We start from the raw sequence: 24,580 nt of genomic DNA on the forward strand, positions 1-24,580 counted from the left end.
TTTATATTTAGACATGTATGTTTAAATAGATTGTTCGTGAAATGACTAAAAGGAGCTGTATTGGTCAAGTATTTGGGGGGGGGGGGGCTCACGGTTGGCCTTTTTTTCCCAAACCATAATTTTCAGATTTATCTCATAATTTACCGTAGATTTCTTATAATTAATCTTTTTCTCGTATTATGACGAAATAACCATACCCTCCCCCCCCCCCCAACAAAAAACAAAACAGTGCCCAAGCGAAGCGAGTGCACACTTGCGTGACCCAAAACCGAAAAATGGGACGTCAGGTAATCATACGAAGTCCGATGGACCAGCTTTTTATCACCTCTCTCCACTTGCTCGAGCCTTTGCCTTCACAAATTATAGTCTGAGGTCACCCCCCTCTGCTCGTGTTGGCAACTCATGCCTCCAGCCTTCATGAACTGCCAGAAAACCCACATAATCCCTTCCCTCTCTTGCTTGCGTGCTTAGTGGCGTAGTAGCAAGGTGCAAAACACTTTTTCTTACAAAAGAAATGATTTTGACCACCCATCATCTGTATATTGAAGAAGCCGGTTAGGTGGCTTTGGCATATCGTTCTGAAACTTTAGAATTGTTTTACTAAGTAGCGCACAAGCAGGAAAGAGAAAACCAGTACGACCCAAATGAGACTTGAGTGGACCTGTGAGAATTACCTTAAATAAATTCTTTGTATTTTATGTGGGCTTGACCAAGCAGTGGTATATAAAATTCAAGCCTTTGGTGGTTTAAGTAAATAAAATTATCTGAAAAATTAACTGTTTAACAGTTAATAAAAGCTGAATTTATTTCAATGCTTTACGAAGAAAAAACAACTCATTTCGTCTTTTTTTACATCCTTTGGTAATACTTTTTTTTTCTCTCTCTCTCTTCCTCTTGATTTCAGCTTTGAAACACCAAAATACAAATGCCCTAAATTTTTCCATGTTTCAGGTTGCAAGTGCTGCTGGAAATTTAGACATGGTTAATCTACTTCTTAGTCATGGAGCAGATCCATTTCTTAGCACCGTCTCCCGCGATTCATTGTGCTACTCTCCTTCTTCTCAAAGAGGCTGCTACTCTGCCATAGCTGTTGCTGCTGCTCATGGCAAGAGATCTGTTTTACACAAGCTTCTTAGCCAACCTGCCCACTCAGTTCAATCTTCTGAAGTTCTTTCTCTCGAAGAAATTTTGGCAGAAGGATCTTCGCACCACAGTGCTGCGGAAAGAAGGATACCAAGACTCCAGGTATGCTATATGCTAGACGCTAAGCATTATTTGAAACAAAATATATGGTAATTTTTGTTCTATTGTTCTCTATTTGAGTAATTAGTTAATATGGGCAGAAATAAACAAGAATCTCTATTTTTATTTCTAAAATGAGTGAGGTGCAACAAATCGGCTCTAGGAATTAACTGATTGTACTGGAGAGCAAATAAACTGAATATTTACTTTGAGGCTATTTGGCTATACGATAATGGCATTCTTCCCTTTATAATTATGGGTGTTTTAGGCCTTCCAGCCCAGGCGGAAATGTTTTGTCATGAAACGCTTTTTTTAAGCATTTGTGTTAGTTTTTTTCATATAGGATATTTTTTAATTAAATTTTACAGTTCGAAGGGGAACAAGTTACAGCGAGTATTGTTATATTATTAAATTCGACCATTTTGTTTCCTCAATTCTCTTATGTTTTCGAGCTCTGCAATTTTGATTTATCGATTTTCTAGATTATATTGAATAGTAACGTTGTGATTGACGTATCATGATTGATTTTTCATTGCTTATGCTTTGATGTATATATATTTTTCAATTAAGGCCTTTTTACAAAATTTTGCTGTTCAAAGGAAGGCAAATCGTAGGTGATTCCATAGTAAATTTTATTTAAATGTTTTTATTAAATTCCCTAATTTTATATTTATTTTTTCTTCCTCTTCTAAAAAAGAACAAGACGGAAACGATAGTTGGATAAGATTATCCATCGGATAAGATTAAAAGATAGACGGATTCAACATAAGTTTACTTGTACTAGAAGGAGCAGGGGGAGAGAGAGCAAAACACTGTCCAATTATGGAAGCGTTATTTGCCAATCATTATGTATAGTAAGAGTATAACAAACGAAACCAATTTGATATTTTAATCAACTGCTTCCTTTCCAGAAAGGATGCCTATAAGCCAAGACAGCAGCCCCCCCCCCACCCTTAGAAGAGCAGAAATTTAGAAAAAGCAAGATATTATATTATCTCACACATCTCAAAACCTGTAATGTTTGAGTAGGAATAGATCTGTAAGATCTGTAAAATCAGTAAAGGGTTTATGGAATGACCCTTTACTAAACCTTTGAGTTAACGTAAATAGTCTATCTTAACATGACAGCATTTTTATCAGCAAGGTATTTTTTGAATATTATATACATGAAAATCCAAAGAGTAGAATATGTTAACGCTGAATTCTACATTCATCTTTCTCTGCCTTCAGCAATAATTTTTCTCCAACAAATCGTTGTCCTATGACATTAAACCTATAGCCAGATAACAAGGAAACAAATAAAAAACTGATGATATGGGCACTTTGAAGGCAATGCGGAATGAGTTATATGAGCTAGTCTCAGTTGACGCACATATCACATTTTGATTTGACGAATCAAGTAGAAAAAGGTGCAAGGTCGTCTATCTGAAAATACTAAATTCTATAGTGAATAAACAATTATGAAGAAACAAACTAATCGCCGATTTTTAATTTAATTGCCTCTAAGATTATTTTCTTTGCAGATGTCTTCTGATGGAAATATAATAGATCCCAAAGCATCGAAGTTTTCAAAAATTCAGATCAAAGCTTTACAAGAAGCAATGTACCTGAGTGCGGAAAACGGACATTTAGGTAAAAATTGGTATTTCTGATCTAACTTCATGAGTTTATTTCGACAAAAAATAAAAAAAAAGATTAAATAAAAATGGGAAACTTTAAAAATTGTGCGACACTTCCTATGCTTGAAATTGGGGAGCAACATATATATCAAACCGTTCGTAGTAACGAATTGAAAGTAAGAAGTGAACCGTGTAAATACTAATCAAAGTTCAAAAATAAAAATTTCGTAACAATATATACATCAAAACAATCTGCTTCTAATGGTGATTCAAAATATGCAAAAATTTGAGAAGTCGAGCAAATTATCGTAGAAAATGGTGAGAGGGCTCATTAGAATGGTAATTGAAAGTTCTAGTACACTTTTCAAGAAATGAAAGAGGTCCTATCACAGCTAAGTTGCATTTACTAACTTTTTGCTGCAAACAACAACAGTTTTTTGCCCAATTTGGCCAACAGAAAACAATTTGTCTCACTCGGAGGGGAGAAGTGATGCCTGAAGTCTAAAAATGTATTTTTAGACACATATTTCCTAAATGCGATGGGAATATCCCTCTTGTAAATATGGAGGGAGGAGGCAAGGGAAAATTTAACCCTATCCCCCTTCACCGTGAGGAATACATACGGAATAACCCTGCAATTTAGGTTCTGTAGGGCAAGGCCGTATCCAGGATTTTTTTCGGAGGGGATTTTACTCAGAAAAAAATTTTCGGTGGGGGGGTTGCAAAAAAAACTCTAAAAACGCATACAAATTTGTTTATATCCATTTTTGTTACGTTTTTACGAGTCAGTAACATAAAATATAAACCAATATTTGTCTGAAGAATCCCCCTAGATAAAGCATGAATTGATGACTCGAAAATTCATTCTTGGTATATAAACCCAAAAATAAAATGAGTATTCGGGGGAACGAACTGTAAGTAAAGAGCAATCCTTATCAATAGATACAAAAATACAAAACAGAAACTAAATCTTAATTACAATACATTAACAGAATCTGCTTTTATGTTTATTCGAAATAAATAAAATATCTTGATTTTAAATTTTCTCATCAACAGTTTTAGCTTAAGAAGATTTATGTAATTTTCGAAAAAGCGGGCTTAGTACCCCTAGTAAGGTGGGGGGGGGGGTGATCTTGATGATATAATACAATATCTTAAATCTAGTGAAAAAAAGAATACAGACGACACTTGGTGTTTTTTCTGTAAGAGATAGTCGTGAATGTTTTTTTTTTCGTTTTTTTTCTTCCAGAGGTGACCATATCAAACCAGAGGCCGTGGATTTTATAGAAGATGGCTCATTCAAACGAAAATTTAAAGCTCTAGCTCATTTTTTAAGTAGCAGTAGGATCACAGTGCAGCAAAGGGCTAATTTTTCCATTTTGTCGATTCAAGTTTCAGAGGTCTTACTGGCGCAGGCTAGAACATTCATGAACAAACGTGTATACTGTCAATAAAAAGTGAACTGGTATTATGTAGAGTTGTTACTCAGTGAAACTAATGGTTATATAGTTTTGCATAATTGCGCACCGGCTATTAGGGTGGAGTTCGGCCCTCTTTTGCGGTAGGGCGGGGGTGCCTTTAGACCTTAAAAAGTAAACTTCTACACCCCAATTTTCAACTTTCTATTAGATGTGGTGCTTCAGATGAACATGGAGGTGGGATTGACTATGACCTCTCTTCATCTGAGTGATACACTTTTATTAAGCATACAGTATGGGTGCTAAGGGCTGATTAGTTTTTGACGGGACAACCTAGTTTTCAAATATCAAAGTAAAGTGGTAGGAAGTAGATCTTAAGGGAAAAGAGCGGGGTTTTATTCCCTCTTACTTAGGAAAGTTTTATTTTATTTGAAAAGAAAATACTATCTCAACAAGTTTTTTTCTTGCTGCGTTATTATATAAAAGTAAAATCTAACCGTAAAAAATGGGGAATTGAGGAGAATGCCAGGCATCCTCGCATTTATGTTAACACTGATTATGATACTAACAAGAAACAGAAATAATAGAAAATTAAACGAAAGTAAAGAGCAGAGTTTTATTTTATTAAAGAAGAGAATTGACCCTTACAATGATGGAAAAACTCAAGATTTTTCCAACTATTGACAAAACATCTCACTTTAATATTAACCCTTAATCAGTCATTCAACATAAATTAGAGTATGCTAAATCTTTTCTTTTCTTTTCAACCTTTTTACAACTTCTTTAAGCTGCTGTTAAAGCTGAAAACAATTGATTTTCAATGAATTGCCTTAGAACATTGAGTTATACTTTCTGAACTCTTGCCTCACTCTGTCATCCTGAGGCAATACGATGCAAATCACACAAAATTTTATTTCCAAAGAATGTCTAATCCCTGTCGCAGCAACGATTTTTTAAACTTGTGTTTAAATATTGTTTCAAACCTAAAATTTCATTCAGTACATGGCCTATTGACCCAACGTATCAGCAAGTATAGGCCATGAGCCCTAACTGGTGCTATGTATAATCTGGGTACAGTGCTCCACTCAGACAATATTTCAGATTAACTAAAAAAAAACGTACAGATGAGGAAACATCGTATGCAGGTATAAAAACTGAAGAAAGAGTCCACTACAATCGTGATGAAAAACGTATAACCATAGGTACTTCATTGGTTTTGATCCCTAGTAAATGTAAAAAGGGTTGTTGATAATTTCAGATCTCTTGCACACTTTTGGTATTCCAGGAGGAAGGGGGTGGTCAAAGTCCCCTTTTCCTGCTCTTTGGGTGTCTTTGCTACTTAATGAAGAAGTATAAGTAATAGCAGGGCTGTGCCCAGTATTTTTGTTCGGGGGGGGGGGGTATTTTTAGGGGGGTACAAAAAGCTTTAAAAGACACATCAAAAACGTGTTTTGTAGATTTTATTGCGTTTTTATGAGTCGGACAAAACATTTCGGGAGGGGATTCACCCCCCCCCCCCAACCCCTACCCTGAATACGGCTTTGTGTAACGGGGAAATGTGCTTAGATAATAATCCTACGAATATTAGTGGTCAGTTTATTTGTGTTATTTTTTTTTTAGATGTTTGCTGAATAGGCTTAAAAGCGACAACAAAGTCTATTCTGAGTTGAAATTTCAATCTTTGCTTTCATCAAAAGAATTCATACTTTAATTTTGCTAATTTTGAGTCTTTTTAATACAGTGCAAAAAGGAAGTTCCTGGCCGTTCAATCTTTCTCACAAGTTGGCTTGCCGTCATAGATAAAATCCACTGGGCCCATGACTGTTTCGTGACTTTTATTTAAAGTTTACGAGGTTATTTAATTGATTCCATAACTGTCTTGAAATTCTTGTTTGGGTTCTTGCCTCAGCTTCCTTGTTGCAGGCATTAAATGGAAAGGAGATCTCTTCTGAGCTTAGATTAACCAAATGATTTGAGTATGTGAGGTAAAAATATTAGAAAAATGAATGAATGTTTTGAACGTTTGAAAATTAATATTCCTTAACTTAGGAATGAGTTAATGTGAAGGAATAATGTGATGTTTGACAAAGAAAATGTTGACCGAAGGGATACTTTCACTTACTTTGGTAGCATTATTTGAATGGATGATGGATGCAGCGAAGATAAGAAATATAGAATCGCTAAGGCAGAGTATATTCTGCAGTTAAATAAAAAGATAAAGGGTTAGATTGGGGACTACTGAAAGAGAAACATGTTAAGAAAACAATTCATACTTCATAATATGCAGAATAATTGCAGCTAAGACGTTTTGACTGCAGCTCCACTATACTTTAACCCCCCCCCCCCCCGTCACCCGCCCGAATTTTATATTTCCCATGGGTTTTGTCAATGCGTCTCTTTTGTTTCAACCCATGTACAGTTGAATCAACTGTGAAGAACCGGAACAACAAGAATGACAGGTGAAGGAATGCATAAGAAATATTATATATTTGCACATTACGGGGGGAGGAGAGGGGATTAGAGTATAGTGGAGCTGCAGTAAGAAAGTGTTAGCTGTAATTATTCTTGGTATTATGAAGTAAGTATTGTTTTCTTAACATGTTTCCATCTCAATAGCCCCTATTCTAGACATTTAGCAATAAAAAGTTTGGAAGAATAGGAAGGTATATTTAGGAATTTGGATTACATAGCAAGAAGAAATGATGATGGCAATGGTCAAGCAAGGCCGTACCCAGTATTTTTTTCGGAAAGGGTTTTACTCAAAAAAAAATTTTCGGGGGGGGGGGGATCCACAAAAAAAAAATTAAAAAACGCATATAAAATTTGTTTATATCCATTTTTGTTATGTTTTTACAAGACAAAAAACATTTCGGGAGGAGTTCAAACCCCCCTAAACCCCCCCCCCCTCCAGGTACGGCCTTGTGGTCAAGTGAGTTCTTCGTTAAGTTGAGGAACATATGGCGTAACGTTTTTGTTTTTTTTTCAGAGAATTGGTCTAGAGGCAGTTTTGGGTAATCGCTTGGACGACCGCATATAAAATTATAAAATAAACAGGCATTGTCGTTTGATCCCACTGTCTAAGACTAGACTATATTGAAAAAGAGGCTGAGAAGGCTAAAGAAAAAGAGGTTAAGACGGCTAGGTCACTGTATACAGATGAAAGACTGCTGAAATTATGTTTTTCTGGTAATCTGGCTCAGTCCAAACGAAAAACAAAACTTCCATGAATTGGGCAGGGTGATAAGAAGCGATTTTAAGGATGAATAAACTTCAGGAGAGATTCGAGAGTGAAACTACAAACAGAGTGAGGTGAAGGAGGAGCGTTTTAAAAAAGGCACTAGAAATCTCAATTTCTGATCGAATGAGAATCTTATGAAGTTCCTGAGACCACAGGTGGGGTTGGGAAGGGGACATCCCCTCCTATACGGTGTAGATAATAAATTATTACTTTCAAAATAAAGAGGTAGACCAGAAACTATTCCCCGAAACCAAGAGGGATTAGATATCAGTTTCTACCACCCCTTCCCTAGAACTAATTCTTTACTTATCTGAAGGCTTAATGAGAGTTATAATGTTTTGGCTTTAAAATGCACTCTTCGAGGCATCTGCCCCCCCCCCACCTACAAAATAATCTACCACCTCTCCTTCATAATAGATGATGCGCAGTTACACATCATGCATATAATTTTATGGAATATGAAGCAATCATTTAGTCAAATCAGCTTTAAAAAAAAGTCAAAAAAGCTTTAAAATAAATTTCAAATACATTTTCTGCAACAAGAAGGGAGGTATAACCCTGCAGCACCCTTGTTCAGGCTCAGTCTAAATAAAGGAGATGAGAGGTTAATTCCTACCAACTCCCCCCGTGCCTCTCCTATAATTATCTGAAGGTTCATAAGGATTTAGACAATTTGTGCATTAAAATGCGCTGTTCTGGACATCTAGCATCCCTTCCCTACACCATGACCCAGGTCCCTTCCTGCGTAATAGCTGATGTAGAATTCTACACTTGTCTTCCTTTTTATTTGTCTTAATTTCCCTTTTGCTGCTCAATTTTACATTTGAGGAATATTTTACAGGTGGGTATTTCCCGAGGGGGATTTTCCCAGGGGAACAAGCCGGACCCCGGAAAATGAACTACCAATTACGTAAATCTTATTATATTCTTATTAAAATGCCCCGATATCAAACTTAAATTCCAGAAATGTTTCCCAGTGAAAAGTTTACTGGTTTTTTTTTATTCGCATGTCACTGTATTGCACTAGATATTTTTTCTCGTACACTTTTAGTGGTTTTGTACATTAATATTTCTTTTTTTCAGATATTACTTTAGATTTAAGACATCTGGGAGTACCCTGGACCCTCCATTGCTGGATGCACACCTTAGGAACAGCGCAAGAACAGGGGCTAGAACCAATTGTTGATCAACTTCTCCAAGACTTCCTTCACGTTTGGCCGGATGATTGTTCTGCTCCTTTTATCGACGAATGTCTACCTCTTCTTTTCAATATTTTCCGATACAGTAAGGTATGTACTTGACTGCAGAGAATAACAATTATACGTGACTGGAGAGAATTTGACTGGAGAGAATAACAATGAATCTAAATATACAGTTGTGATGGGATTTTACCATTTTACTCCTGATTTTTTCAAAAAACTGATCGGAATGGTCATTATTCATCTTTGCGTAAGTGTTTATAAAAATTTTTCGCCTTTCCTCAAAATGCCAAATCTTGAACATTGGAAAATAGTTATGGTCTAATTTCGAACTTATGATTCTTTTTTCAAAAATCTTTGATAAATAACTCTAAAACTGCTGAGAAAACTTGGGATATAGACATTTTGGAAAACAAAACGTTCAATTGTGCTGTCGTAGTTTTTACGTATATTTTTTTAGAAGTCGAAATACTTTTAGAGAAGAACTAGAAGAATATACAATTAATCAAAGACTTAGCAGTTGGGGTGTAAAGCATATAATAACCCTGAGTTTGGATGGAAGCCCTGCCAATTTTATATCGGTTCTAAACGGCCATTGTTTTGAGAGCCCCCGTTATTTGGCATTCATATTAAATCATTTTACTGGCAGAGAATATGTTGAAATTGCCTTAAAAGCTCTAAAGACTATTATTCGCTGTTCCAATCATTATCAGTTCCATTTTGTGGGTGGATGTAGATTATGCAGAATAGAATGGTAGCACTCTGTTCACTTCGTCTATAACCTAGGACTGCCGCTTCAAGTCTTGCTTTGAGGCCCTTATTCGGTAACACTTTACGAGTAAGACCCGTTTTGTCGCAATTAAATATTCGATTTCTTGTTAAGCTTTCAGCCTCAATAAACGTCTAAATTTCTTAAAATTTTGAAGATACTTTTTCACTACAAATGTTCAACTACGGATTCTATATTTCTTTTTCCGTCTGACTAGCCAGCCAATCAGTCCTTCTTTAGACTGTATTCCAAAATGTAACACCTTTTTTTTAAGATAGCTCCTGAAACATGCAGCTTTTATCCCCAAACTAGACACGCCGAACGCACAAGGCTTCGCTAATTTACTCATCATAATTTTTTTTTTTTTTGGCTCTTCTCTCGATCGCGCAAACTCGCGAGGAATGCCATTTTTGTGATTCAGATCATTTTTCTTCCTATCTCCAACAAGCGACGCGCGATCCCATAGTCATCAATGACCTTCTGCAATGTTTTCTATTTATTCAGTCATTATAATGTGTCAAGTTCTTCTTGTACTGATAATCACTTCTTTATTTTTTTACTTTATATAATCACGATTGTCAATAAGATTACAATAAAACACACCACGCTCAAAAGCTTAAGGCGAGCGAATAACCTCACTAAATACTGAAAAAAGTTTAGATCTACCTATCAAAAGTTACGCGCCTAAGAAAATTTGCCTTATTTTCGAAAAAAGATAGAAACACCCCCTAAAAGTCATAGAACTTAACGAAAATCACAACACCAGATTCAGCGTATCAGAGAACCCTACTGTAGAAGTTTCAAGCTCCTATCTGCAAAAATGTGTAATTCTCTTTTTTTTGTCAGAAGAAAGATCACGGATGCGTGTTTATTTGTTTGTTTTTTCCCCCTAGGGGTGACCGTATCGACCCAGCAGTCCTAGAATATCGCAGAAGGGCTCATTCGAACGGAAATTAAAAGTTCTAGTGCCCTTTTAAGTGACCAAAAAAAATGGACGTATATACAGAAGTTTTCAGGGGGGATTTTTCCTAGTAGTTGGGGGGGGGGTGAATCGGGGGTTACCTGGAGGATTTTTCCATGGAGGAAGTTTTCATGGGGGAAGGGACATTGCTATGAAGGGGGCACTGGATTTCCCAGCATTATTTAAAAAAAATGATCAGAAATTAAATTAAAAAAAAACAATTTTTTCAACAGAATGTAAGGAGCAACATCAAAACTTAAAACGAACAGAGATTCTTATGTATATGATTGGGTTTGCCTCCTAGTCATTACTTCGCTGTTTATGCTGAATTTTTTTTTGTACTTTCATCAGCTATTTTTCTAATTAACGGCCTTTGTGATTAAGGGATCATTCTTAAAGAATTGGAACAAAATTTGAACTTTAGTGTAAAGAGCGGGGTATTGACTAGGGAGCGAACCCGCTAATATACGTAATAAAAATATACAAATATAGAAGCTCGTTACGTAAGTTAATTCGTAAGTTACGTCAGAGAAAAATTTCGAGGAAGCCATTTAGCCCAAAAAAAAAAAAAAAAAAAAAATCAAGTGCAAATTTTGTTTTAATTATTCATGTACGGTGAGCCAAAATCAAAGCTGCATTAATTCAAAAAAGTCCAGAAATTAAAAAAAAAGTTTTTTAACTGAAAGTAAGGAGCGACATTAAAACTGAAAACGAACAGAAATTATTCCGTATATGAAAGGGGCTGTCCCCTCCTCAGCGCCGCGCTCTTTACGCTAAAGTTTTTATTGTTTTAAAAAATAAAGTGGTGAGACAGTCAAACCTTAGCGTAAAGAGCGATGCGTTGAGGAGAGGACAACCCCTTTCATATACAGAATAATTTTTGTTGGTTTTAAGTTTTAATGTCGCTCCTTACTTTCAGTTAAAAACAAACTTGTTTGTTTTATTTAATTATAGTCAGAACCCATTTTACCAACAGGCTAAAAACCCGGGCGGAACCTGATTTCATAGATCATGTTCAGCTTGTTATCTGTTAGAACCGCCCACACCTGCAGTGGCGTAGTGGGCTAAAATTTCTGTACCAGTAGGCATCTGAATGTAATATTTTATAGTTAAAGGAGAAATATTTAATTGCCACAAGGTATTGATCGCATTTAATATGCATTTAACGTTTAATATACTGTAAGGAGGCTTAAGGTTTAATTCTATTTAAATAAATAAAATCGAAAAAGTAAAATTCTTTTTTATAACAAAGAAAACTGAATGAGTAAAATTTGAATAGTGTAATTTTTATTTTAATATCAATGCTGTAATAATTGGAAAAGATAATACAAGTAGTATAATTCACTTTCAATGGATCGCCAATGACGCAGTAGGCTTTAGATTTTTACAGTTAGGGAAGGAGGCATTAGCTAAATTCTTGTTTGTAGTGAAACTAAATTTGTCGTGAACGGTTTTGGAAGAAATAAGATTAGACTAAACATTTGATAGTATTTTTGAAAAGGAGAAGTATTTTTGATAGTATTTTTTGAAAAGTATATTTTTGAAAGTATGCTGAAAAGTATTTTTCTGTAATCTTTGTTGCAATAATTAGTTGAATAAAAAATGTGCAGATTACGTAGAATGTGAGGATGACTGAATAGCGGAAAGCTGGGATTTTACTTACCTATCTATACTTCTATATACATAAATGCTGGCGTATTTATACCAAAAAAGGCATTTTCATGGGTAATTCTCCCTCCCCTCCCCATTAGCACCCTAAAACTGAAAAAAATATCCTTCATGTGGGGACAGGGACAAAAAGTGCAGTTTCGAGCTCTAATTTTTCAAATTTTTTAGGGTTCATTGTGACTCACCTTAGGGGGATACACCCCTCCGTCTTCCCTGTGATCGTTTATAACTATTTTAATTTTACAGACTGAAGGTACAACTTTACTATTGGCCGATATATTTTCTACATGCTACGGAAAAGATCCAATCAAAGAAATACTTGATATCGCCCTCAGCCAGGGTCCAAGGATAGATCCAAAATTTGTGAATAACCCTGAGTTATCTGATGTACAGTTTCGAGTAGAGGGTCGTGTTTTCTTTGCTCATAAGATAATTCTGGTAACAGCTTCGCCAAAATTCCAAGAAATGCTGAACTCAAAGTTTTGTGATGGAAACTCGCCTGTGATACAAATAAATGATATTCGATACGATATCTTTGAGGTTAGTTTTTTCTCATCTTCTTTTTGAGTATATGGTCTTTTCAATTTCAGACAGTGTTGTCAAGACGGAAAGTGAATTATAGATAAACGAATGCTTTATTTATAACCCGTCATTAGAAGCGAATTACAGACGAAGTACAGCACAAGCAAATATACAAAAGGAAAAACACCAAAAAGAAAACTTGTAAGACAATGGGTATAGACACAAACATTTACTTGCTACTGTAACCATTACCTTACTGCTGCAAATGGCTCGATTCGTGTGAAAGTTTATCCTTAGAATTCACGATACTTTTTGCATCGGCGATAAATGGATAATTATATTATAACGATTAGACACAAAAAGTTTCGGGTCCAGGGTGGGAGACGAAGGAGATATTTGAAAAAAAAAACAGTAATAGCACGACCTTATTTGCTTAATGTCTATGCGAGTAAAAATTCTCCAAAACGGCGCGACATACAGTATGTGAGGCAGGGCAATAACATTGAACAAACTTGCATGAAATCGGCGGATATAATATTCTTGATTTTGTAATCAAGTCCTTGGCCTGCCATAACGTTCCTACATTCTAAAAATCCCACCGGTAGTATTGACTCCAAACTCATGTTAATAGATAGGATTTGATATTGAAATTTCATTCATGAGCTCCTCTTATTCAATCCTTTTGTAGTTTGTTGCAACAGTTGATTCTACTTGTCACAGATTTTTATTTCGTCACTTTTCAATTTTTTATTTTCCACTGTCTATTTCTAATTCATTGCCGACCTTACAGAAAGCTTAGATAGAGCAAAATCTGAATAAGATTTTACGCTGGCACCGCCAGATTATTTTGGTGACGTTAGACCTTCCAATAATAATTTATACCAATTAACAGCTAAAAACATGACAAAATTTGAAATCAATCAATTTAAGCAGTGTTAAAACTGAATTTTAAAAATCTATGCTAAGGAAAAAATCCTTTAGTTGATTCGACAATAGAAATTATTCTACAGATTTGAAGGACATTATTTCGCGAATTTTTATTTTCGAATTTTGCAATTTCCTTTGTGGATATAGTCTGTTCTTTTCTTCTTAATATAAGAATATTTTATTTCCTAAGAGACGCTAATCTGCCTTTGAGAGGGTGACGAGGGGTTTGTTCGAAATGCCAAACAGCGATCCCTACCAAATGCTATGAAGAAAAGTTAGCGGACTTTTAGTTCAGCCGCTTATGCTACAGAAATTTGACTGAGAACTTGTATAAATGTTACCGTGAAAGGGCGAAATTGGAGAATGCCGACTTTCACCGGGGAATGTCAACAACATCAAATACGTTCGTGAAAGATCGAATATTTCATTACATTCTTGTACATTGGGACCGTCACCGGTGTATGTCCACAGTCACAGATATTCTCTGGTGAATGTCCAAAAGAGAGGAGTCAATTACCATTCAGTTTTATGCAAGGTTTAATGGTGACAGAAACGTTTTATAAATTTTTTTCCGATACCCTGACTTAAACAGAATAGATACTGCAATGAATCGTGATTTTTTTGTTGTTGAAAAGTTAAATGCATTAATTGCGGGTAAATATAATATATATGTTACCGTGAAAGACCAAAATTGGAAAATGTCGACTTTCACCGGTGAGTAAAATAAGGATATTTAACAAATATTTCGGACATACACCAAGCGACTTTGTGTTTGTTGACATTCACCGGTGAATCTCGACATTCACCAGATTTCGCTCTTCCATCGTAACATATACAACAAAAATGTTACTTTATGCGATGTCCATATGTTATTTCTTTCTGTGGGGTGGCAAGCACCCATTGTGTGAAAAAAGACTGTGCCACTAGTCAGACTTCACTTTTTATTAGAAGAGCCGTGTTAAAACAGCCAAGATCCCACTCTTTTCAGTTTTCAACAAATATATTCAGTTCAAGGAGTCATCTCCATTTCCTAAGTCACTATTACATAACTAAATCAGAAACTAATTCTTTTAGATGGTTATGCTGTACCTTTACAAAGGAGGTTATGAAAACATATTAGTGGATAGCAATGATGTTTTGGAGCTGATGGCAGCAGCTAACTTTTTTCAACTGGATGGTCTTTTGCGGTTCTGTGAAAGAACCTGCTCACAATTCGTCAACCTCGACAATGTCGTCTCGATGTATATACATGCAAAGGTAAAAGGACTTGTCTCTGTATCTTCTGCTGAGCATTTTTTTTATCAAATGAACACATAAAATACATTTGTCTGACGACTAGTGAAAGAAGAAATTTCTTTCTTTTGAAACTAATATCTTTACCTGGATTATGTTACTACTATTAGGCTTTGTGACATTTTACTTTGATTACTTTTCCAACAAGATTTAAACATAAATGTATCCTTTTCCCTTTTTCTGTATTTTGTGGAAAGTTTTGACCATACTAAAAGGAAGGACGTAATAAAAGAACAAATCGAAATGAAAATAAAAATAATAAAATAGAGGAATGTCTACCCCAATAAAAGTTGTTATATTATGGCAGAAAATCATCTTGGTGTTTTTTTAAGATCATATTGTTTAACATTCAATTCTTATGATACTTATGCTACACCTGAAAAAGTATTCATTTGCATGTGTACAAACCTTCTGTTGCTTACCCTACGTTCCCATGCCTCCTGCAAGAAGCAGCTACATGTGTAACATTATAGAAGAGCAATACCTACACCGTTATATAATTTTAAACCTAGCTACATGTTTTCTCTCTATTTTGAACATTCAGTTCAGTAACTACGATCCTATTGCTTTGTTATTCGTGTTGATTTTATAGAGAGAAATTTTGAACGTTCTCGACTTGACGTTGGGGATTGACTCAGTTCGTCTGGATAGGATATTTAGCGTTGGAATCACATATTTTCTAAAGGAAAAGGGATCAATTCGAAACCATACATGGCAAAACTACCTAGAAAGTACACACACCTTCTGAAGTAGGTTTTTAGCGGTTGGCCTTTTTTAAAGGAAACAGACAAAAAATAACAGCAGTACCGTGAGATTACTTACTTCACGCTCTTTTAAAATACCATGGTCACGTTTCTGACGATGCAACCCCCCCCCCCTGACGGTTTCTATGTAGTCCTAATAATATAGTTCATTGGTGTGTTGAATCTTGCGATGACGCCATTCTTCTTTATTAAAACAGATTTCTGCTTTGTCGACTGGATGAAATTTACTTTCACCTCAGTGAGAGTAATAGAATTGTGAATATAAGTAAAATTTGAAATGATTTTAAAAATGCGGATAACAATGGAAGAAAACGTGATAATATGATTAATAGAAACATGCTGCATATTATAAAGTAAGAATTTCATTGTTTTAGAGTTACCTTTTAGTTTATTGTACATTCATAGGGCCTGAGACCATCATGTGAGACAGATGCATTGTCAGAAAAGTGACCACGATATTTGGGAAATGCATAAAATAAGAAATCTAGTGGTACTATTTTTATTTTTTCAGTATATTTCCTTCAGAAGAAGCCAGTCACTAAATATTTGCAGAAGAAATAAAAGTAAAAACTACAATGATGAGAACTTTCAAACAGCGAATGAAAATCACTGGCTTAAAATTATCATCGTTGCTGTTTCTCTTTTGGATTTTTCACTTTTTCTTTTTTCTTTTTTCTTTTTTTTTGATTCAATGCCTACTGAAATCTCAAACTATATCCGAACAGAATCTGATTGTATTTTCCCATTTCATATCAAATACAAATGGCTTTTATTTTAGGTTTACAATGCATTCCAACTACTCGAATATTGCCAAGGATTCTTCTTACAAAACATGGTTGCACTTTTGACTTACGATGATTCAGTTCGACGGTTGATATTTGGAAAGAAACTTACTGATCATGACGTGCTTGCCGGTCTTCTGCTAACTCTTCAGTCGCGTGTGAAAACGAGGTCGGTTAAGATGAACAAGATTTGAAATGCATTCCCGAACTATAAAGTTGGATTGGACTCGATTTTGTGTCTCACAACGTGTAGTCATACCAAAAGCGTAAGTTTTAAGTATAGGTGAAAAATATCATATTTTCGAAGCAGTGATTGGGACAAGTTCAGTGTTTAATAAGGATTTCTTTATTGATTCTAGAAATACTCATTTAAGTAATGAAGCATTGGAGCAGACTTCATGTAGGTTTTGATTTATATTTTTTGGTATTCCCTTGGGTTTCAAGTACGCTAAGGGGAGGGGGGGGCTTTTGGAAAGACCTCCCCCCTCCCGAAAATCTACTTGGGAGCTTGTGTCTTATAAAAAAGATTGAGAGGAGTAGAAAGAATCCATAAATATGAACTATTAGCATACGTAAAGTTAGGTTTGAAATGAAACTTGCAAAAATTGGTATTCTGTTCAAATAGTTTCATAAGACTTCAGTTCTATCGCGTTTATTCAGAGGCATTAAGTTACAAAACCTCCGCTGAACAAGAGAGAGGGATTGCGCGCGCGCGAGAGAGAGAGAGAGAGAGAGAGAGAGAGAGAGAGAGAGAGAGAGAGAGAGAGAGAGAGAGAGAGAGAGAGAGAGAGAGAGAGAGAGAGAGAGAGAGAGAGAGAGAGAGAGAGAGAGAGAGAGAGAGAGAGAGAGAGAGAGAGAGAGAGAGAGAGAGAGAGAGAGAGAGAGAGAGAGAGAGAGAGAGAGAGAGAGAGAGAGAGAGAGAGAGAGAGAGAGAGAGAGAGAGAGAGAGAGAGAGAGAGAGAGAGAGAGAGAGAGAGTGAAAAAAAAGACAAATATTGGATATGTTCTATTAAAAATACCTAGACTGTGCTATTCAAAAAACCTAAAACATGTTATGTTTCAAATGAGATACTGGAAAATGAAGTTGATAAACGTATCCAGCGTGTATAGTTGCGGATAGCATAAACCTCATTCTGATGAAGGAAGTTACAGATCTCCTCTTAATCATTGCAGCCTAAAGAGGATTAAGATTGAAATTACAGAATGCTAGATGAATAAAAGAAACGTTGCAAAAAGGATTGCAAAGCGAATACCCACAAAATTTTTATGTACTTTTAAATCCAATCATTGCATATTCTCGCAATTATAGGAATACCCGAATTTAACGTAACGAAGGAATTGCTTTATGTATTTTTCTGTATTTTGCTTGTTTGTGGGTGTATATTTCAATTGATGTTCTTTGGCATACCTTTGTTATTGGATTTTGTCTTTTTTAGTTGATCAGCTCAACTAGAGGTGAAGTTCATATCAATGTTTACACTTATATTTTTTAATTTGTTCGCTGATTTGCTATTGGTTTTTAGATTAGATTACATTTATGCTTTTGTTAGATTTTGCCTTTGAAGGATAGTAATTATTTATGTCGAATGTATATTTGTTTTATCGTAAAGTTTATGTGCCATACGTATGTACCGTGCTGTATTTTTATTTATCGTCATGAACCTCATTTATGGTCCGTTTTTGCAAATAATTACACCTAGAACGAAAACTGGATTTAATTTTTTTTTTCAAAAATACTCTCGTAAAATTTATGGTATCAATTAAACAATTATAAAATTCCGAGTCAATTCAATTCAGCTCAACCCATGAAATATACGCTTCTAGTGCCAATTACTACAGACACCAACATTAATTTTTATATTAATACCGATGTTCAGAAATCCCCATACGTCTTTTCTTTGTGGATCTAATACAGCTTAAGAATGACAATTCCCAAGACCACTACGAGCTCAAATTCAACCATAGTCAGCCAACAAGACAAAGCTCAAGAATCCTGCCCACGGGATACTCACATCTAATTTTTCAAGGTAATTTTTCCATCTTTGTGTGTACCAAACTTGGCTAATATTCAGAAGAATTTTCTTAACAATTAAATAATTTTACTATTTAAAGCCTGCCAGCAGTTGGAATCGAATCCACGACCCCTGTCCTTTTTCAAAAGAAAAAAGAAAGAAATATCCATGTATACATGACTCAAGCTATCAGAAAGAATATATTGCCAAAATTTTGATAGAGGGTATCCCCCTAAAATTTTCCCAAAAAACAAGACCTTTTCTTAATGGATCATTTGGAAAAGAGTGGTAGGAATCGTCACACGACAATTCTTCCACTGCCACAAAACCTCCATTCACCCGAATTAAATAGTCAGGCACAGCCAAATGTTATATTTTAACGAATTAAATATAGGCTATACTATCTCACAATATGATCACAAATTGGTAAGCAATTAGAATATCTTTTTCTGTAAAAATCTTTTTTTGTATCCATGAAAATTGTAAACAGGACAACAGCAACTGAAAGTACTACGTTTACAGAAACAGATTGCACAACCAATAAACAATAAATAATAATAATGATGCTATCTATCTCGGTAGATGTCTTTGCTTTTGACTGGGTGTTCTGATGATATTATGTCTTCTGTAGGTATTCGGAATCTTGGGACAAAATGTTGTTGGTTTCATTTTCTCAAAAGGAAAATGCTTCTTTTTTTTTTATCTGTAACGGTAACAAAGTAGAAATTCATTTCTTTTAACCTTCAAAAACTCTTTCAGTACTTGTTAACATATAAATCTTTTCGTCAGCAAAATTTTTGTTTTGAATTCACGGTTAAGTCCTTACTTCTTTCTTGGATTTTTCTAGAAACTCAAAGTCATCTAGCTTTCCTTTTTCCAGTTATTCGTAACTGGCCTTAAGTAACGAGGGGTTTAATCCAGCCACAAGGTGTATGGTTATATCGACTTGCCAACTTTTACAGTTCTTTTCAGTACTAAAAATGAGGTTCTAATATTGCAAAAATTGTATATATCGTTTATACAAAGAATTTACAGAAGCTCAATACATTCCTTATAAGCTTTAAAAATCATATTGGTGCATTAGCTAGGAAGTGTGCTCAACTTAAATACTCTCATGGAGACTCGTAATCAATTTATTTCTACTTACTACCTCAGTTGACTATCAATTGTTCTTGGTGAAGGACACCAACGAGTTTTATGTCTCTTTTGTTCATCATTATTGTGATTACAATATTTTCCGTCAAGTTTTTATCACTTTACCTTAAAAACGCCCAGATGAAAAGATTATTTTTAGTAACACTTTAGGGAAAAACAAATTTGCGAAAACCGTTCACTGCGTCCATTAAGAAAAAAAAAACAACAACAAAAAACACAAGCTACTTAAATAAAAAATGTTTTATCAAGGTTTGGAAAAGAATTTTGGCTGTTCTCTGCAAGCAAGAAAAGTGGAAAAAAAGAGAAGAAAAACGGAAACATTTTGAGATCAAAACAAGACATTTGAAAATTGACTAAACCAGTCGATCTATCCTGATCACGTTTAGTATGTGCGATAAAAGTATTAGTTTGAAGAACAGTGTTTGGATAAAACCTTTTGAACTATCGCATCTGATTGTAACTTTAGTGAGACAGAGACAAAAATAATTTTGATGTTAATGGATTGCCAAATTCAATTTATTTTTGATTTAAATATTATAAAAAATAAAACAGAAGAAAATTCAATGTGCCTCTCCTTTCTTTCCAGCCACTCGTTTGAAGTCTGTCATATTAGTAGTGTTTATCGGAGACCCAATGAGACTGAGCTGTTCAATCTTTGTGATGTCAGTATCTTCTTGGTTGTTCTTGACAAACATTGTGAGATTTTGCAAATTTTGAAACTTCACAAACCGAAGATTTACTGGATTTCCTTCCAAATCTTTCGGTGTCAAACTGTCAACAAAAATACAAGAATAGAGTCGATAGGATAAAGAAGCTTCTGAACAAAAAAATTGTGGGATTACCATCAAACTAGAAGTGGATTTAATACAGCAAAACAAAAGCTTTATAACAAAAGGATATTTATAACTTTAAAAAAACAAGGAGGAAGCATACCACAAGAGATCATGATTAAACCCACCATGCGTTTCGGGTTTTATGTAGGGAGTAAGCTAATGAATCTCGTTTCTAAAACAGCCAGAGCTTTATTACAATTAATTTTTGCATATTTAACACTGGAAAAAATCTCCAGTGTTAAATATTGATCGGAAGTGATGTCCGCACTATAATTTTTAAGCAATTGGAGGCTTTTTCCATTGACAAACTCATTGAAGTTAATTGCAATAAGCTCCTATTGAACGTGGGGTAGATATCATTCCACGTGTGGCATACCGAAGTTCAAAAGTACGGAACATTTGCAAGATTACGCGTTCCATTGAAACAAGAAAAAAAATTAAAATTCGAAGCAGGACCTCTAAAAAAAAAAAAAAAAAAAAAAAACTTGACAGTGCCATTTTGGATTGAACCTTGAATAGAGTAGAATAGAATAGAGTAGAGAATTGAATAGAGTATTTAGAATAGATTTGGGCTTAAATTAAATCCCCTAGTAATCTACACGAAAATATAATGGATTACGGTTTCAGAAGATTATGTGGAAAGAAGAAATGACATTTAACTTTACAACTGGGATTTCCTGTTCCTGAAATCTTTGGGAAGTAAAAGGCTAGAAAGCTAGATATGAAAGCAGAATCAATAGGAAGAAAATATTATATAGACACAGAGATAGAGAAATGGGAACGAGTAGAGACTTTTAATACACCAAAGTAAGTAGAAAAACGTAACAGGAAACAAACGTCTTAGACTACACAAAAACTGCAAGAAAGTGATAGTACTTGAAAGGTTGCTAGTCTCCAAGCTAAGCAATTACATTAAAATTGTTTACATATAGGTAAACATCACATTCAAAGAAAGTTCCTTACAAGACATGTAGAGGAGCCGAAAATCATAAAAAATACACTTAATCTTCCTCACAAAATAGTAAGACCCGAGAATGGATTAGAAATAGGGTTTCCACCTGTTTAGAAATAGTACACATAGAGAATATTATACATTGGGGAGATAAAAAAAAAGATGATGGTTTGATTTTTCAGTTTGTTAAAAATAACAGCACACATTTAGGAGTTGTAGGTTACAGAATAATCGACTGAGGGGGGAGGGGGCAAATAGGCAAGTGCAATTGATTAAAAAATAGAATGAATACTAGCAATCTAGAAGTACAAATTACCTTAAATGGTAAACTTGCCACCAGCGAGGCAGTAAATATTCAGGATGTGTGGTAGTAAAAACGGTTTGTGTGGTATGTATGTAACCCTTTCATCTCTATCATAATTCATTTGAGAAATTGGGAAGACGAACTAAAACATTTTACTTAGGTACAGTGACTGATGACAATACCGATCCTCTTTTTAAATAGAATTAGGAATTCAACAATGTTCTTACCTTATCACTTGAGTTGCCTGACTTGATTCAGCAGAATCAAAGTCTAGTGTTTTCGGTTGATTAATATACAGCTTTATGTCTTTGGGTCCACTATCCAAGGGAGCTTTAATCTTAATCGAATGAAGCTTGATAGGTTGATTGAAGGACACGACAATGATTAGCTAAAAAATATAGTTATGAGTTATTCGAACTAAAAGAATCCTTTAAGCAATAGAACTTACTAAGTCACAAAGGTTTGCTTATTTGTAACATTCAATAGTTCCAAGGTTCAAAAACAATTAACACACACAACAGAAAAAAAACGGGAAATGCCAAATGTAAGAAAATGATATAACCATGATAGAACCAGCCATGTCCAAAACAATTCGCTGCACTAATCAAAAAAGAAAAAAGCGGACCCCCCCAAAAAAAGCGGATCTTTGGAGCAAAAATCTGTAAATTTTTTTTAATGCAAAACGAGATACATGAAAATAGATTAGGCTAACTAATCCACGGTGCTCAAGTTTAAGAAGTAGGATAGAAGATTGACTCTGAAATACTACATCTCTTTATGTCTCTCATCTGCAACTCAGTATCTTCAATCCAGGAGTAATAGTTTGCATTTCTGTCATATAAAATAAATTTATTTTTCTTCTGAATAGTAAGCAGTTTGTTCACGTGCACTCATCTTTTGGATAATTCACCACCTCTTGTATGATTCCATCCTTCAAATCATTCTCCTGGCTTAGCGACCACTCTAAACTAAGTTTCGTTAGAAAAACTTGGAAACAGTGACCACTGTTGATTGTTATTGTCTTTTGTCATTGACAGCTGTCTTAACCATCCACTCAGGTCATTTATATTGACCAGAAGCAATAGCGAAGACTAAATAAATCCCTACGGCATATTCCTTTACACAATTATCTCTTCTGACAAGACCTTGCCCAGTCATACTCGTTGCGTTTCTTTTTTTTTCAAGGAATGAAGTGGTCAATTTCGAAGTTTAAAAATAAATTTGGGCGTTCTCAATTTAGCCAATAAAACTCATGGCCATCATAGTCTCCAAATCTAATGGATTACAGAATCAAGAGCCTTCATGATATAAAGCGAAATGGTAGCCACCCTTAAAACTGAATGGAGACAATCCTTGACAACGTTGCGAAAAATAATAAAGCATGCACAATAGACACACCTTTCCAAAGTCAAATCGACTGGGGAGTAATAACAACCTTCTTTAAATAATCTATAAATTCTCTATAGATGAACTTTCAAAAGTACTAGTATCACTGGAAGTAAAGATAATGGGCAGTAATCATTCTCATCATTTTTAACACTTCCTTTACAGAGGAAAAGTCAGTACACTTTCCAATCAATTAAGAACACTCTAGATTAAAAGAAATGCGTAAAAAGGCACATGAGATGACTATATACATTAGAGTATAGGCTTTGCACTATTTCTGAGGTTGCAAAATCCATTCCAGCTGCAAACTATTTGATACTTTGCAAAGCATTCTTTAGTTCACGTGATTTCACTGATTAAGGACGTTTGAAGTAAATTTTGGCATGTACTGTCACTATTTCAGCACATGACAGCTATTCTTACCCCTATTTCTGAAAGGTGGGTCCACAAATAGTTAGCCCCAACACTATCTGGCAAACAAGACTACTTACACGGTTTTATGGGTTAGCTGGTAGGGTTTGTTACCAACTAAGTCAGTTACCAAGTTTTAGCAAGACGACTCTCTGTTTTTTTAGTAATAAATTCGTTTGGCTTGTTCAAGAGACTAATTAACTTTAGGCTAATTTTTTCTTTAATTTCTATATGAGATGTTGAGTTAGACCCTTGTTATACAGTTCTTGTTTATTTTTCAGTTGAAGCTAGCAGGGTTTTGTAACCGAAGATTTAATAGGCAACTTGTACCGATTTCTGGCTCCTTAAATTTCACACTCTCAAAATAACAATTTGCCTCCTTCTTCCCAAAGCCCAGTTAAGAATAATAGTTGTACTTCCCTCAAGGAATGCAAGATCTTCATGTTCAAGCTGCTGTTTTAACTTCACAAGGACACCTTACCTACAAAACCGAATTGTGAACCTTGGAAAATACGGGTTTATGGCCAGTAAGAAAAAAAAGAAGAAAACCAATCAAGCGAAAATTCCACCTGTATACAACAAGGCGTCCTCGGCCTCAAAAAGGAAAATTTTTTTAACTGTAAATAAGGAAAGAATCTAAAATCAGGAGAAAAAATTCAGACCAATATATGGAATAACCACGGAAGTAGAATATAGCCTACAGTCAATGAATTACACCTCTCAACAGTACAAAAGGAACTGACGATTATAAATGTAAAAAAAAACTAAAAAAGAGCTTGATTATTCAATAGAGAAATAACCCTTTAATTGGCATCTTATGCAGCTTTTCGTTTGGGTTTTATATCTGATTAGTGATTTTTCACGACCGAATTACAATTTTTGACAATAGCATAAATTTTAAAAATAATGTCATAAATTGGCAATATTTACACCAGTTTTATACGGCCAAATCTGTGGAATCTTTTCTTTTTTTTAATTTCTATGACTTCCTTAACCCATTGTGTAAAACTTTCATCACTAGAAATAGCAATCGCTTCCTTAAACTGTACAAAATTCTCAGGGCAAAGAAAAATAGGCTCTGCCTATGCAGAAACAACTCTTGTATCATATTGACAAGTTCAGTAT

The 24,580-nt window shown here is 34.9% G+C and overlaps 2 protein-coding genes across 5 annotated transcripts in view; one reads left to right on the top strand and one right to left on the bottom strand.

Moving 5' to 3' along the window:
* LOC148952171 (ankyrin repeat and BTB/POZ domain-containing protein 2) overlaps positions 1–17,163 on the top strand; it is a 321,201-nt gene extending 304,038 nt beyond the window's left edge. For all 4 annotated transcript variants that reach the window (XM_089089639.1, XM_089089641.1, XM_089089640.1 and 1 more), the window contains 6 exons: positions 952–1,245; positions 2,766–2,874; positions 8,601–8,806; positions 12,361–12,654; positions 14,638–14,820; positions 16,399–17,163. In XM_089089639.1, the coding sequence (XP_088945765.1) occupies positions 952–1,245; positions 2,766–2,874; positions 8,601–8,806; positions 12,361–12,654; positions 14,638–14,820; positions 16,399–16,596 (1,284 nt within the window). In that variant the 3' untranslated portion in view covers positions 16,597–17,163. The remainder of the gene's footprint in view (positions 1–951; positions 1,246–2,765; positions 2,875–8,600; positions 8,807–12,360; positions 12,655–14,637; positions 14,821–16,398) is intronic.
* Positions 17,164–20,052: 2,889 nt separating this feature from the next.
* The window catches only part of Txl (Thioredoxin-like), a 36,662-nt gene continuing 32,134 nt past the window's right edge, over positions 20,053–24,580 (bottom strand). Inside the window, exons 6-7 of the mRNA XM_089089642.1 lie at positions 21,886–22,046; positions 20,053–20,340 (exon numbers count right to left, since the gene is read on the bottom strand). Coding sequence (XP_088945768.1) covers positions 20,130–20,340; positions 21,886–22,046 — 372 coding nt within the window. The 3' untranslated portion in view covers positions 20,053–20,129. The remainder of the gene's footprint in view (positions 20,341–21,885; positions 22,047–24,580) is intronic.

This window comes from Artemia sp. Qi Xiang Cuo, chromosome 5 (assembly GCF_049724085.1).
Source record: "Artemia sp. Qi Xiang Cuo chromosome 5, ASM4972408v1, whole genome shotgun sequence".
In the NCBI taxonomy this organism is placed as follows: domain Eukaryota; kingdom Metazoa; phylum Arthropoda; class Branchiopoda; order Anostraca; family Artemiidae; genus Artemia; species Artemia sp. Qi Xiang Cuo.